Below are 15,825 nucleotides of genomic sequence, written 5' to 3'. Positions count from 1 at the left end.
ATTCAGCACGGACGCCTACGGCAATGAGGGACAATTCGTGTCGGAGAGGACGTACAAGATGAAGAGCGGTAATTACGAACATTGCACACCGAAGAGCATTGTTTTCGGGGGGGCTGGGCTGCTGGGGCAGGACCATGACAAGAGGACGTTGTGACACAGCCGTTTGGTTTGGGTTTGCACAATTCCGCCTTCCTCCCGTGGCAATGACAAACTCCTCCCTGTTCCACAGAGACTCGGGGGCACGGCGTCCCAGGATACCCGGCTGCACTGCCAGGACGGGGCCCCTGCTGCAGCACTCGGACAAACGCCTCCCACACTGATATCTGAAATCAGGGTTTGCTGAGACCATCAACGCTTGGCACAGATATTAAAATATACTGGAGCCTTGCCAGATACTTGGTCTTCAGTTCTGGCAGCCCATGGCCATTTTCTGTGGTAAAGTCTTCGGAGCAGCCTTTATGAGAAGATGAATCAGTGTTTGCATCCTTGTCTGGTCTGCTGATGCACACAAATTCCAGCACTGGGGGTCCAGGCAGAAATCCGATCTCCATGAATTTGTGAAGTGTTAAGAGAGCCATTTTTAAATAAATGCCTAAATGTGGTTGTGTAACCACCAGAACTGGGCCCAGGCCCGGCCGGTACTGAGCAGTTCTGGAAATCAAGCCCTCAGCTGGGTGCGGGGCTCCCACCTTCTCCAGGCGTGTTCCACTGTCCAAAAACCAGTGTCCTGTTCTAAACCCAGGAACCTCTCCAGGTCAGACCTCCCTGCTTGTCTTGAGAGACGCGCTCAAGGATTCTTCCTCCAGCAAACCCCGCCATCGCTCGTACCCCAGCTCACTGCAGCACTGCTGCCAGGCCACGGTCAATGGGCTCCACGCGCACAAACGCTTCCCTTGGACACGGAGACAGGACAACGGTGCCATTCGTGGTGCTGGGGTGGCAGGGTGCGGCCCCTGCCGCAGCACAGCCCGCTCCGCCGTCACACAGCTGCTCCGGGCTGCGTCCCGCCGGCCTGGAGAGCCTCCACGGCCAGAGGTCCCACAGGTCTCCAAATGATCCTCAGTGACCGCTGTTCCTCAGATCCAGGCGGGGAAACCTCTGTGGATCCTGGTTGCTGATGAGCTCAGTGTGACTCAACGTGTCCTGGTGGCCAAAAGGGCCAACTGTACCCTGGAGCGCGCTGGGCACAGCGCAGCTGACTGTGCGTGATCGTCCCACTCTACCCAGCCATACCTCATGGACTGTGCGCAGTTTGGGGCTCCACAGTGTAAGAAGGACATGGAAATGCAGGAACGTCCGAAGGAACCCAACAAAGATGGTGAAAGGACTAGAGGGCCTGACTTACAAGGGGCAGGTGAGGATCCCGGTTTGCTCAGCTCAGAGGAGACTGAGGTGACACCATTGCTGTCCACAGCTTCCTCACGACGGGGAGTGGAGGGAGATGCTGATTTATCCCCGGTGATAACGTGTGAGGGAATGTCTTAAAGTCGTGTCACGGGCAGGTCAGACTGGGCACCAGGGAAAAGTTCTTCACCGCGAGGGTGGTCCAGCGCTCGAACAAGCTCCCCAGGAAATGGCCACGGCTCCAGCCCTGGCAGCGTTCAAGCATTGGGACAATGCTTATATAACACATATGCTTTAACTTTCAGGTTGCCCTGTGTGGAGCCAAGAGCTGGACTCAATGGCCCTCGTGTGTCCCTCCAACTGAGCATATTCTGCTGTCCTATGAGCCCGACCCCTCCGGTCTGACACGTTTTCCTGCTGCCCTCGTCCTCCCCCACGCCCCGCTGGGATGAGCTGGACGATATTTCAGAGCTTTTTCCCATCGATTTCCTCAGATAAAGAGTTTTCTTCAGGAAACCTTTCTTGCAGGTGAGGTGCCAGAGCAGCCTGTTACCCAGACCAGGCAACAAACAAGAACGAGCAAAATTCAGCATTTCCAGTCTGGCCGCCCAAGACAAGACAAAGCCTCACGTGTTGTGAGAGTGGCAATGGGTTTCTGTCTGAATTTCCTTCCTTAAAACTTGACCAGGAGAGTTTTTTGGCTGAAGAAAATTGCATTGTCTCAAACTTCTATTCAGTTTAATTGACCACTGGTATTCATATTTTAGAAAAAAGGGCAATGAGGGTTATACCTACACGATCCAACAACAAAGCTGTCCAAAGCTGACCCGATTCACTCGTGTTCATCATGAGCTGAGAGCTCACATGAACTCAAACACCATGACGAAGCAGCACAACGTGCCTTGGTACCCCGTGGTATCGCCCCTGGACTGTGGGGTTTGGTGCAGAGTCCTGGAAAACCAGAGTGTGGTCCTGGCACCAGCCACAGGGCCCGTTCCGTCCTGGCCAACTCAGAAAGCGACCAGGGAAACTGCCCCATGGCCACGGAGCAGCACTGCTGCCCCATTACACTGCCCGGTGGCTCCAGCACAGCTGCGGCACCTGCTGCCCCGTCTCCAGCCCCGTCTCCAGCCCCGTCTCCAGCCCCGTCTCCAGCCCCGTCTCCAGCCTGGTCCCACCGCACAGGGCAGGCTCCAGCACTGCTCACCCCACCACCCACCACGCCTGCCCTAGGGGCCAATTAGTGCACTTTTAACAAGATGCTTTAAATAGAAGGCTGAAGTTTGAGAGCCGTTTCCTTGTTTCCAGTTTGCCCGCTTGGTGTCCGTTCCCCACAGGCTTCTCTCCGCGGAGAAAACGCCACCAGGGTTCCAGTGCCAGTTACCGACAGCCCAGAGCGCTTCGCTCCCTCCCCAGCGTGTTTGTGTGAGACGCGCAAACAAGGCACAAAGTGGGCTATTAAAAGTTGAGGCCGTCAGGGCAATAACTTCTAAGCTGTTTACTTCTGCTACAATGAATTGCATCATAACTTAGAAGCAGCAGAACGGTACCTGGAGAAGGAAAGTCTTTGTTCTATACAGGGTTCCCATCTTTGAAATGTTCACACTCTAGACAAAAACATTGCTGTTAGAGTATTAAAAGGAGAAAAAGGTAAATAACTCAGCAGTTCTTTAGCAGTCAATATAAAATACCTGAATGACATTAAACTTTATGAAAAGCTTCAGTTACTGCATCCGGGAATATGAAGTTCCACGGCCGTTTGTAGCACCAGTTGTGCCACCCTGCCGCACTCCTGCTCTCCCGAGGCAGTGTGCTTACACCACGGACGCAGGGTGCAGCGCCGCAGGTGTGAACGGGCACGAGGGGCGGCCCGACCGCGCTGCTTCCACCGGGAGCTGCCGGTCTGACCCGCGGGTCCGGATTCACCGCGAGACCCACGGGTGGCTGTGGAGCGGGCACCGCTCGAGTGCACAGCAAAGGCGCATCGGCTGCTGCCGGCGTCTGAACACCCGACAGACACCGCACAGCGTGAAACCGGGCCCGAGTTTCTCATAGAAACGCACGTTTCAGTTTTAGACGTGAACTGAGTGTTTGTGCAACGCCGGAGGTCAGCACGTGGCACATGGTGAGCAGAGGGAGCACGGCACGAGCCCGAGGGAGGTGTCACAGGGAAGGACGGCGCTGGTTCGGTCAGCAGAACTCAGCAGACACCAGCGCTGATTCCTTGCCCTGCTCACAGTAACGCTCGTGCAGCGCAGAGCGACAGACTCACCCGCACCCGTCATGTGCGCCCTCATCCATCAATGGAGAGCGACTGGTGGGTCTGGGGCAACTCTTGGACTGCATTTGTCGGTCACACGATTTCCTGTATCAACACCAACAGCATGGATGTATCTCCTGGAGAGAAATAAGCCACTAAGGAGCTGCTCTTGCATCTGAGACACCTCCAGTACACAAGGGCTACCTGACACCACCGCACACGGCAGCTCCGTGCCTGCCCTTCACCTGCGCTTTGTAAGTGCCCTGCTCCACAAGGCCGTGTAGCCTTGTGGCAGCAAAATCCTGAGACATCTTTACTATTGGTGCCACAGGCTCGGCTCTAACGCCAGTCTCTTATCCAATTTCCCATTGAAAGCCATAGCAGTTCCATCCCCTGTAACGGAAAAGCATAATGCCAGGAGACACCACTGTGCCTCACAGTCTGCACTTGCATCACGTCCCATTAATGTCCTGGCTAATTACAGAATCATAGAATAATTTTGATTGGAAAAGACCTTCAAGATCGCTGAGCCAATTGAGCCCATTAGCTCCAAGCAGTTCAGTCCTCAAAAACCTGAACTCTGTGTCTATGGAACACAAAGACGAAAGAGGAACATCAAACTGCAGAAAAAAAACAGACCATGACTGTTTTCTCCATATCACAGAAAATTAATGATCTCCCACCTTATGCCCAAGACAGGTCTAGGAGGGTTAGATTTGGACTTACTAACCAAACTTGATCTTGGGCTTGACAAGGCAAAAGCAGAGGCAATTAAATGCACAGGGCAGACTGCAGCCTCGCCTGCGGAACAATCCACGTCTGCCTCACGGGCTTGTGCGGTAGAGAATCAAAACGACCACCTCTACCTGATACACAGCGCAAAGCCTGGTGGATTCCAGGAACAAACAGGCTCGACTTCCCTTCCTCAGATCCCGATCCAGTTACCGACGTGTCCGGGACACGAACTGCCCTCACATTCAAACACCTTCACATTAGGGTCCACGCTGCCTATCCAGTACTTTTATTAGCCTGATTTCCTCTCTGTTTGCTTCCCTTCCTTCCACAGTATCCCAGATAAACAGAACCTGCCTTCCACATCTGCCCCAGCTCCCGAGCGCAAGGAGAGGGCTGGAAGCCAAGTGGCTGGGGCGTGAATGCTGTGAGCAGGACTGCGGGCTCCTGGGCAACACTGGAGCACTCCCTGCAGAAAGAACAAACAGTATGGTTCAGCATTCTCCAGTTTCATATTCGGGCACCATGGTTCTGTGCAAATGAACCGCAGGCAGGAGGCATTTCAGTGTTAGTAAAAAGAGAACAACCAAAATACAGGTGTCTGCTGAGCATGAGAGTGTGGTAGCACCAGACATCACAAAGTTAAGTCAAACCAGTATTCAGATAACTTGCCTTTATTCTTTTAAAACACAGGAACTCAAAGCAACCAAAAATCTTTATGAAAGAGAATAAATAGCATATGCTGGGCATTACCAACATTTCTTTAGAATCGTTTGACTCCGGTGTAAAAAACACAACCAAAGTAATGAGAAGTTTCAGCTGGTTCTGTAAAGACAGACTGGGGACAGGAAGGGGAACAGCAAGGAGACTGGGAAAGGATACAAGACATTGTTTTGTATTAAAGTCACTGGCAGTCAGAAAATCAAAGGTGATTCACTGCAGGGCCGAGGGGCACCAGGAGGTACAGAAAACATGCTGAGTGGCACCAGAGAAGTTAAAAACACTGAAACACTTAAAATGAGGGTGCTGGAAAAAAAAGACTTTCATGATAGTCCTCAAACAGAGAGCAGCTGCTCCCACCTCACGAACCCAAAGCCTGCCCTTGATAGTAAAAAATTCTGACACTACCTCCTGCATCTAATACCACATATTTCAACATTAAATCTTCTGAGAAAGTTTGCAGAACATCTTTAGTCACAAAATAAACACTCTGCTCCGGGAAATGGGACTGCAGAGTGCTGACCACCCCACTCGGGTTCGGTCTTGGGGGAGCAAAGAAACGTTAAAATGGACACAAAACGGGCAGCTCTCCCAGTAACGGTGACTGATGTGGTAACTACGAGAGCCGTTCTGGGAAAACACCGCGCCACCAACCCAGTGCTACCGGTACTTTGCATCTTAAAAGGGTCGGTTTTCCCGACTGTAATCACTGCAAGTGACTAGGAAAAAACCCTAAAACCACATCAACCACAAAAAACCCCCACAACATTAATGAGATGTGCAAGCTAAGAATTATCATTTAATGATAGCCCACATTAATATCAAATAAAGCACAATGTGAAGCAGAAAGGTGAAAAAAACAGTAAGGGTTAATAGGTATGAGAAAAACATACATAACTGAGTGAAACTCAGGATGAACAAAATGTCACCTGGCAATGGCACTAAGGACAGACCCGTACACACACACTCGATCGGGAGCTGATCAACCTTGGGACGCTGCTGGTGAAAATAAAAGCAGCAATGCAAAAACGCGGAAATATTCCGCAGATCCTTTGATCTGTACCTGGAACAAAACAACAACTGCATTTAATCTCACGCAATAGTAAGGAAGGAACAAAAATGCTGATGTATTTAATCAAGGAAGCTCTACAGCAGCACTCTCTACAATTAAACATTTTTCAATCAATGTCCAACGTTTCACATCGTTGTCTTAAACTGGCCAAGGAGTAACTTGCGTTTGATGTGTGACACAGTAATACACCAGTAAATCAACTCAACCGCAGCCTCAGTGCCCGGTAACATCGATGCGGTCCCGCAGCGCCGCAGAACGGGAGTGAGCTAACAAACCCTCCCAAGCACGTTACAAAGGAGCCTTCAGCAAGACAGCGCGTTTGAAATGATCCAAAAGAAATTCACTCCAAACAACAAGGCATCTTAGTTAAAATTAAAAATCAGCACTGTAAGAAGCTATTTAGAGGGTAGTTTAAACAGATTAAAACTCATACAGGAACAGGTCTCAAAATCCGTGAAACAGGAAAACATAAACAGGCAGGTCAGAGCATTGCTTTGTACCTCTGAACCAAGTTCTTGTGCACCACCATATATTATCAATTATCTGAATAATTAAGTTACTTCGTCCATATGATTTACAAAGCACATGGAGCTCGGTGCTTCGATGCCCAGTACGTCTATAGGCAATGAAGCCTCTGAGCTTAACACGAGAGCTCCTGGCAGAAACAGCCTCTGCCTACCAGCATTCAAAGGAACTCATCTGGCCTTTTATTACGGATTCAAGAAATCTGTAGCTCTAGGAGCGCTGCCAGGTTCCAGCAGCACCAAGCTCACGCCCCAGCAATCTAAAAGCACAAACAGAAGATCCCTCCGGGCACCGGACTATTGACACCCTTCTGCAGCTCCCCCGGAACCGTCACAGGCTCGTCAGCCCGGGGACATGAACCGACAGGACACGCAACGTTCCCGAGAGCGGCTGCCGGCCCTGCCCTCCAACACGCGCTGAAGGTACGAATCTGATACAGCCTCGAAGACAACCTTGCTTCTCAGCTTAGACCCAGGAGAGCAAGGACGGGAGAGCTAATGTTGCCCTGCTTACCGCTGCATTTTTTCATATTCCTTTTCCCCTCATTTCTCCTGAAGGGACTGTGGGCACAGAACAAATATTAAGGATCTGAGCCCTACTATCAGCAAAACCAATCACATCCTAAGGAGAACTAGCAACCACCTTTGCACCCAGCCCTTCGGTGAACTTGCCTGCACCGCTCACATCCAGATAAACACCAGGGACCAACAAACTGCCCGGCCAGACCTCTGCTGGAGCGCTGCTACTTGAGAAGTGCTCCCTAAAACAGCCCAGCACCTGCACCTAACCCCAGGCAGCAGCACTCAACGTACACCAGGCCTTTCCCTCCCCCGTGCTCTGTCTCGCTACGGGCTGAGCCGCGTGCCCGGCGGCTCCTTCCAGCTCAGCAAACATTACCCCCGGGAACTCAGGTCGGCTCCGACTCTCCGTCCCCGAGCGCGCAGTGGACTCGCTCCTCCGCGTTGTAAAACACCCGCCCGCAGCGCAGACGCGGCTCCTCCTGCTCGTACCAGAGACGTTCGTCGAACTCAGGGAAGAAAAAGGCAATTTCTCTGCTGGCTGATGCTGGCGAGTCTGTTAGAAAACAGAGAGAAGGAAGATGAGAAATGCCAATCTGGCACCGCAAATATGTGCTGTGTTCCAAAGGCAAAGGTGGAAGCCGTAAAGAAAAGTACCAGGCTGGGTCACACCAGGACAGGTGTGATTGGAGTCTGCAGAAGTGAGAAAATCATTAACTTCGACTCCCAGAACGGAAAGCAAGTAAAGGCAGACAAAACACCACCATTCACACCCACCAACTGCTAATGACAGGCCCACCTGAGCCATGAGTGGTGTTCCTGGTGTCGGTGAGGCCGTAGGCTCCGCGGATGGAGTCCGGGACGCTGTTTCGGGCTCGGAACACTTTGGTGGGTCCCATCAGGGATCTCCAGAGGGGGATGGCATTCTCATGGGCCAAGATATAAGCCCACATGGGGCCACTGAGAAAAGGACCAGGGAAAAGCAGAACAGGTTACAAAAGGGCAGAGCTTCATTCTTATACATAAAGCAAGTGCAAAGAAGTGCAACAGCTGTGCAGTGCTTTCTGAGAGGGGATGCAGAGCTACTGTGACACCAAACACTGAGATCACGGCTCACAAGCAAAGCACTTGCAGGAATGACCTCCCAGGTGACAGCACCCACAGCCCCCAGGGCTGTCGCCGCCAGTGCTGCCGCAGCAGAGCTGGCTCCTGGCATCCCCCCGAGCCCAGGGCCTGTCCCCTCGGCACCAGCTCCTGACCAGACACGTTCCCGCCACGCAGCCCCTCCAGCTACACACACACTGCCCGGGAACACCAGGGGCCACCTGCAGAGCAAAGCTGCTTCCCCAGCCGGTACCTGGCCATGAACTCCACCAGCCGCTGGTAGAAGAACCGCCCTGGGGAGAGAAACAGAATCACACAATGTCAGGGCTAGAAGGGCCCTGGAAAGCTCATCCAGTGCAATCCCCCCGGAGCAGGAACACCCAGCTGAGGTTCCACAGGAAGGGGTCCAGGCGGGTTTGAATGTCTGCAGAGAAGGAGACTCCACAACCTCCCTGGGGAGCCTGGGCCAGGCTCTGCCACCCTCACCCCCAACAAGTTGCTTCTCATATTCAAGTGGAACCTCCTGTGTTCCAGTTTGCACCCATTGCCCCTTGTCCTGTCACTGGTTGTCACCCAGCAGAGCCTGGCTCCATCCTCCTGACACTACCCCTTTCCATATTGATCCCCAGGAATGAGTCCCCCCTCAGTCTCCTCCAAGCTAAAGAGACCCGAGTCCCACAGCCGGCCCGCCCGCGGCCCCGCCGCCTACCCGCGTGCTCCCGGTAGAAGCGGCCGCTCTGCTCCCGCCCGCAGCGCAGCTCCCGGGAGCGCACGATCAGGAACCGGTTGCTGAGGATGGTCTCGGTCACGGCCTGCGGGCAGAGGCGCAGCGCTGGGCGGCCGCCGGGACCGACAGAGCGGGCCAGGGTCAGCCCGCCCAGCGCCGCGCTCGCCTCCAGCACCAGCGGGGCCGGCCCGGCCGCCCAGCGCCGCGCTCACCTCCAGCACCAGCGGGTGCGCCACGGCGTCCGGCTTCAGCAGCGCCAGCGTCAGGGTCAGCGGCCGCGCCGAGCGCCCCGCGGCCATCGCGCCCGCCTGCCGGCGCGGCCGTGACGTCACATGGGGCGGGACGTCGCACGCGTGACGCATTACAGGGGAGAGGGCGGGGCAGAGCGCTCCGTGACGCAAGAGGAGCGCGAGGTGGGGCCGACCGCGAGGCGGGGCCCGAAGGAGGCGGGGTCTGGGGAAGGGGCGTGGTCGTGTGGGGGCGTGGTCATATGGGGGCGTGTCACATGGGGCGTGATCATATGGGGCGTTGTCTAGAGGATGGCGGGGTCCGAGAACGGGCTGGGCCCGATGGAGGCGGGGCCCGATGGAGGCGGGGCCCGATGGAGGCGGGGCCCGATGGAGGCGGGGCCCGATGGAGGCGGGGCCCGATGGAGGCGGGGCCCGATGGAGGCGGGGCCCGATGGAGGCGGGGCCCGGGGCGGGGCCGCCGTGTCGCGTAGCAGCGGGGACGCGAGGGCGGGTTATGGCGGACGCGGCGGAGCAGCCCCGGGATGAAGCGGCGGAGCAGCCCCAGGACGAGGCGGCGGAGCAGCCCCGGGACGAGGCCGCGGCCGGCGCCGAGGAGACGGTGAAAATCATCTGCCTGGGGGACAGCGCCGTGGGCAAGTCCAAGTGCGTGGCCGCGCGGGCCCGGCCGGTTCCCGCGGGGCGGGACAGCTCGGCCCCGCGGCCTAACGGGTGTCCGGTGCTCTCTCCGCAGGCTGCTGGAGCGGTTTCTGCTCGATGGCTTGTATCCTTGTGTGCCCGGCCCGGGGGGCGCGGCGGGGGAGCGGGTGCCGGCCCGGGAGGCTGTGGCGGGCCCGGCCGGAGGGGCGGGCCGTGGGCGGCCCGGGGAGCTGTGGCGGGCCCGGCCGGGGGTCGGCGGGCGGCCCGGTGCCGGAGGGCCCGGCCGGGGTCGGCGGGCGGCCCGGTGCCGTGGGTCGCTGCGGGGACACCCGCTCCTCGCCGGGTCCTTAGCTCGGGCGCAGCCGCCCCCAGCAGCTCTCCACCTTCGCCCTGACGCTCTACCGGCACCGCGCGCAGCTGGACGGGCAGACGGTGCTCGTGGGTGAGTGGGGGCGCCCTTCGGGGTGTTTGGGGACAGAGGGAAACAGCGGTGGTGCTGCCGGTGTATCGGCAGCGTATGGACCCAGGAACGCGGCAGGGAGCTCCTTGCGCTGGGCAAGGGGATGCCAAGCAGTGGTTTGTAGGCGGGGAAATGGGGATCACAGAATCCCGGAATGGTTGAGGTTGGAAGGGGCCTTGGGACATCATCCCATCCAGCCCCCTGTTCAAGCGGGACCCCCAGAGCCATTGCCCAGGACAATGTCTAGATGGCTGCTCAGTATCCCCAAGGAGGGAGACTCCACAACCTCCCTGTGCAACCTGTGCCCGTGCAGTCACCCTCACAGTGGAAAATGTGTTTCCTGATGTTGAGGGAAGCTCCCGTGTTCCAGTGTGTGCCCGCTGCCTCTGGTCCTGTCACTGGGCACTGCTGGAAAGAGCCCGGCTCCATCTTCCTTACACTCTGCCAGAAATTGGGTTATTTCAAGACACTTAGACTTTGTTTCCTGTTGTCACCTCTAGTGACAAAGTACCAAACATTGTTATCACTCTTTGCTTTATGAGCCATATCTACTGTTGACTTCTCTTGTTCTAGTATGTCTGTAGCAATGTTCAGTGCCAGTACAATTCATAGCTAAGCCCAGCTGAGAACAGGTCCTAGTTCTGCATAATCTCTTAGCTCTGGAATGTTTCAGATCAGTGAGGTGAAACCTAATTTGTGACGCTGAGTAGATGGACCAGGCTTTGTGTCGTGGCGTTAAGTTGTGAGGGAAACAGACCCTGGAAAGTTGTGTCATTCTAAGCTGGTACTTCACGTCTTGCAGACTTCTGGGACACGGCGGGACAGGAGCGGTTCCAGAGCATGCACGCCTCCTACTACCACAAGGCTCACGCGTGTATCATGGTAAGGGCGCTGTTCGGCTGGGACCCGCTGCAGTTCTGACTGAACCAGCCCAGCTGGCGCTTGGCCTGTGTGTTACTTTTGATGATTATGCCGCCTTATGTTTCTTGTCTCTTCCAGTCATTTAAAAAACTTTCCTATGTTGTTCTTTATTCCCTCACCAGATAAAAGCAGCATAGTTGGGCACGTTTAGCTCTCTTCTGTCTTTCCTGATAGCACTCTTACTATATTCCCTGGCTTTGCTGTTTTCCAATTTCCTCAGCTTTGTCGCTGTGTTCCCAGTAAGGTGGAGGGTACCCCTGGGGGTACTTTGGGAGCAGCACTGCAGAGGTGAGGGACAGGGCATTCCCCTCGTTTGTGATGGGACTGTTGGGTTACGTAGGACACAACTGTTCTGACGTGCTCGGCAGGGGTTCTACATCAGGCTTCCTTCTCTGGTCTTCTGCCCTTTCTATTTTCCTATACTTTGTCTTTCCCATTTATTAGGTTAAAATGGTCTTGTGTCCTGACTTCTAGCTGGCTCGGCTCTCTTGGTTTGTACCGTTGCTCTAACTTTCCACTATTTCTCATCACTTGTGCGCATCAGCCAGCTTCATTCAGTTTTTAATTGTTAAAATAGAGAAGCCTCATGTATGACTGGGCTTAGCAGAGCAGGACTTTGCCCGTGCTTGTTCACCACCATGGGTGACAGTTTGTCATAGCAGAAAACATGAGTGTGAAGGAAAACGAGGGACTGTTTCCCGTATCACGCAAGGAAATGGGCTGGCTGCGTGTTTCCAGACTTGCTGGATATTCTCCCTGTTTCATCCTTCTGACAAAGGCCGGCTTCCTTTTGTGTCCTGGGAAACCTCTGCGCTCCGTGCTGGTGTCTGGTGCGGAGGGTCGACCGGCAGCTGTCCTGCTGTCCTGCTGTGTGTCCCACAGCAGCTGCTTCTTTTTGGAAGGTGTTTGACGTGCAGCGCAAAGTCACCTACAGGAACCTGAACAGCTGGTACCAGGAGCTGAGGGAATTCCGCCCAGAGATTCCTTGCATCGTGGTGGCCAACAAGATCGATGGTGAGTGTATCTGGGGCTTTCGGCCTCTTGGGATCTTGCTGAGGAAGGATGTCATCCATCTGTTAGGTCCAGATGGGTTCTTGGCTATTAGTCTCTCAGGGCTTTATTTTACCAAACAAATAGCTGGGTCCTCTACTGACCTGTCTTAGAGGCTCTTGTCCTTGTTTAATTAGCAGGTAAAAATACAACTTTGATCCATTTAAAGTTTATTCAAGTGATGTCCTTCCAGTTCTGTCCTTACCACGCTGCCCGTTTCATCCAGCAGGACCTGGAAGCTGATTAGAGCGGTACCCGGTCAAAAATCGCAGCATGTCGTGTTGGAAACGGAGCACAGAGGTGTCCCCGATGCAGTCAGTATCGGCCTCTGCATCGCTGATTCAGCCTTCAGGGTCCTGTGGGGCTCTCTGTGCCAAGGTGTCTAATGTAGCTGGTGGCACAATGGTTCAGCTTCCCCAGGAGATGGCTGGATGGTTCCTCCTCTCAGGAATGCCAGCCAGGCTTTCCTGATTGCTGTCACCTGGGTTGTGATCCGCACCCCGAGAGTGCGTAACGCACCCGCCTTGTGCTCAGCACCCAGAGAACACGTACCCCGGGGCCACAGTCAGACAGGGGCTTCCCTGCTGATGTTCCCGCTAGAAATAATGGCAGCGATGAACAAGTGTGAACGGCTGGACGAGGCGTCCGGGCTCCCAGCTGTGAACCCACCGATCGCAGGGCTGTACAGAAGCCCAAGGCCGAGGGGCTGGGTGTTGACAGCCACGCTGTGGGCAGATCCTCTGCGCAGACGCGTCCTGCTCGCAGTGTCCTGTGCGAGCGGGCGCTGCTCCGGGAGAGCCCTCTGCCGCAGCCGGGCGTGCGTGCCTCACCGCACCCGCCGGGGCCGCGCGCCCGCGGCGCCGCACTCGCGCCCCGGCTGGAGGAGGCTGACCCAGCCTCCCGCAGAGAGGCGGCTCCGGCGTTCCGAGCCGGAACTACTCCAGCTGTGGCTTCTGAGACAAGGTGGCTGGTCCGGAGTCGTCCTGTGCCGGCACGCGGGCTGGCGGCCCGCCAGAGCTGTGTGCCGTTCCTGCTGTGTCAGCACATCTGTAAATGTGCCATAGATCTGTTCCAAAACTGAAATAAATTCTGTGGGTACTGAGGCTGGGGTTGCTGGACCAAACTGCCCATTCAGTGAAAATCTGTAACAGCTGAGCCGCCTGTGCACTGCGAGCATTCCCTCGACTCACAGGACACCAGTAACACGCACAGGGGTAGGGAGTTCTGGTTACAAAGGCCAAACTGGAGAGAGACACGTGACTGGTGCCGGCAGTGGTGTCCAGGTCGTGTGGGCACAGCAGCAGTGTCAGGGTGCGCCTGGGGAGCCTTCGCAGCTGCTGCACAGCGACTGGGCTCATGTGCTCTGAGCTGCAAACCCTCATTCATTTGTAGCACATCAGAATCTATCCGTAATTTAGTGAAGCACCACGGATAAACCAACAAGAACTCTTTTCTTCTTGTGTCTTCTTATCGATTTGTTTGCGGATGCTGTTGTTTTTAAACCCGTGTAGCTCTTGGCAAGGACCCTCCTCACCGTGTACTCCAGCGAGGAGGCCCTGGCAGCGAAGTCGGGCTCTGGTCCGCTCCGCCGCTCCTGCGCGTTGCCGTTCCGCCCCCGGGGGTGTCCGCTGACCACTTCTCCTTTGCTTTTCCTCCAGCGGATATGACAATGACCCAAAAAAGCTTCAGCTTTGCCCGGAAGCTCGGTTTGCCGTTTTACTTTGTGTCTGCTGCAGACGGCACCAATGTAGTGAAGGTAAAACAGTTATTTGGCTCAGTATCCATGAGACCCCTATCCAGTCCAAGCACCTGGAGACTGTGGTAGGCACGGAGCAGAAACGGGCTAGTCTGTTTGGCTCCTTTATGAAGTCCTGGTAGCTACAGGTAGCTGTTTTTCCTGGGTGCGGGAACAGTTTCCATATGTTACCGTTTCCATATGTTACAGGAACACAGTGCCCCTTACTCTGAGTGACAGACATTGTCCTCCTCATTAGGTCTTCAATGATGCCATCAAACTGGCGGTCACTTACAAGCAGAATTCGGGAGATTTCATGGACGAGGTCCTGCGAGAGCTGGAGGTGAGAAAGGCGCCGCCTCCCGCGCTCCCCGAAGCGATGGGCAGCTCTGCTCATTCTTCCCTCGGGAAGGCAGAGTCTGTGGCAAAGGGTGAAGCTTTGTAGGCATGGGAAGGTTTGCTTGATGCTGGTGACACCGTTGGGTTTGTGCGCTGCTCGTGTCCGGGGTGAAAGGGGTGAGGTGGTGATGGTCTGAAGAACCCACGCTGCCCTAGACCGAACTGGAAAGAACCACGGTAGAGGACAGCTGTTGCTCTCATGCTTCTCAGCAGTTCCTTCTGCTCATTTCCAGAGCTTTGACCTGCAGAAGAGTGAGAATTTGTCAGATAAAGAGGAGAGCTGCCCTGGAGAGAAGCCCCCGTCTGCCTAGGCGCGGGATGCTGAGTCTGCTCCTTCCTCTGCTCTGGATTTCTGGGGCCAGTTAGCGCCAGGCTCCACAGCGGACAGTGAGTTTGCTGAGCCCTGAGGGCTCTGGTGCCGGGCAGCAGGGCCTCCCCCTGCCAGTGGGGGCCTGGGCTCGACCCCCCTTGGCTCGGCCCATTCACTGCAGTCGCGGCCAAGGCAGGGGCGACAGCATCGCGTGGTTGGTGCTTCCCGCATGGCTCTCCAAGGCAAAGCTTGCCAGCAGAGCTGAGCTGCTCCTGGACCTGCGGGGAAGGGTCCTGCCCAGATGCTTTAATGGTACCTGCTGGAGAAAACAAACACTAAAGAGTTGTTTTTCTAAAGCTGTGAGTCTGCATCCTTCCTATGCTGTTATAAGGCCACCCGGTCACCACACAGCGTGAGTCCAACCACCAGCCCTCCCCATCACTTCCAGAGTCCAGCCTCCCTGTCTGCCCCTGATCTCTGCTGCAGAGCTTCTTTGGGTTTCCTTCCCCTTTGGTTACGGAGCAGCCAGACGCAGCAGCCTTCTGAGCACAGGGGATGGCCCTCTCAGGTCGTCTGGAGCTAAATCAGGCGGACTCACGCCCAGGCTTGTCCTGTCCCAGCCTGGTTGATGCAGCTGCTGCGGTTGGTGTTCAAGAGAGCTGCGTTCAAAGAGCCAGATCCACACACTGAGACTTGCACAGTTAGTGTGGATGCAAAACTGATGGGCGTAGGCAGAGCAGTGCCTTTACCGGCACCCACGTACACGTAGCTACCGCTTACAGTAACATGAACACAGCCCGGTCCTTTTCTGCCTTTCCAGGTGATCAGGACTGGATGTTTAGTACCAAAATATATCACCCCCTCACTTCCTAGATTGATCAGCAGACCATGTTCATAGATTCCTCAAGTAACAGTATGGAGATTAAGTCCATGTCGTATCTGTGGATGGAGGTCCAGCTCCTTACCTAGTCACTGGTGCAAATTTGGGGTCTTTCTAGATCCACATCTCCTGGGTCATGAGACAGACACCTTCAAGTTCACCGGTGCATGGTGCGCACACG

The 15,825-nt window shown here is 55.4% G+C and overlaps 2 protein-coding genes across 2 annotated transcripts; one reads left to right on the top strand and one right to left on the bottom strand.

The window, feature by feature from the left end:
• Positions 1 to 4,994: 4,994 nt before the first annotated feature.
• Positions 4,995 to 9,344, bottom strand: NME6 (NME/NM23 nucleoside diphosphate kinase 6). Its single transcript, XM_065862314.2, has 6 exons — positions 9,215 to 9,344; positions 8,985 to 9,087; positions 8,529 to 8,568; positions 7,971 to 8,131; positions 7,551 to 7,727; positions 4,995 to 6,119 (listed from the first exon to the last, which is right to left on the bottom strand). Exons 1-5 carry the CDS (start codon positions 9,299 to 9,301, stop codon positions 7,561 to 7,563), a joined length of 558 nt encoding a protein of 185 aa, XP_065718386.1. The 5' UTR covers positions 9,302 to 9,344; the 3' UTR covers positions 4,995 to 6,119; positions 7,551 to 7,560.
• A 350-nt stretch (positions 9,345 to 9,694) lies between these two features.
• Positions 9,695 to 15,120, top strand: RABL2B (RAB, member of RAS oncogene family like 2B). The gene is made up of 8 exons (XM_065845774.2): positions 9,695 to 9,895; positions 9,984 to 10,013; positions 10,252 to 10,331; positions 11,152 to 11,231; positions 12,173 to 12,284; positions 13,979 to 14,076; positions 14,315 to 14,398; positions 14,688 to 15,120. The coding sequence occupies exons 1-8, from the start codon at positions 9,747 to 9,749 to the stop codon at positions 14,763 to 14,765; spliced, it is 711 nt and encodes a 236-aa protein (XP_065701846.1). The 5' UTR covers positions 9,695 to 9,746; the 3' UTR covers positions 14,766 to 15,120.
• Positions 15,121 to 15,825: the final 705 nt, after the last annotated feature.

The sequence above is a fragment of the Patagioenas fasciata genome, chromosome 1, assembly GCF_037038585.1.
Source record: "Patagioenas fasciata isolate bPatFas1 chromosome 1, bPatFas1.hap1, whole genome shotgun sequence".
Lineage (NCBI taxonomy): Eukaryota > Metazoa > Chordata > Aves > Columbiformes > Columbidae > Patagioenas > Patagioenas fasciata.
Note: the sequence above shows the minus strand (reverse complement) of the source record. Positions and strands in the feature narration are given on the sequence as shown.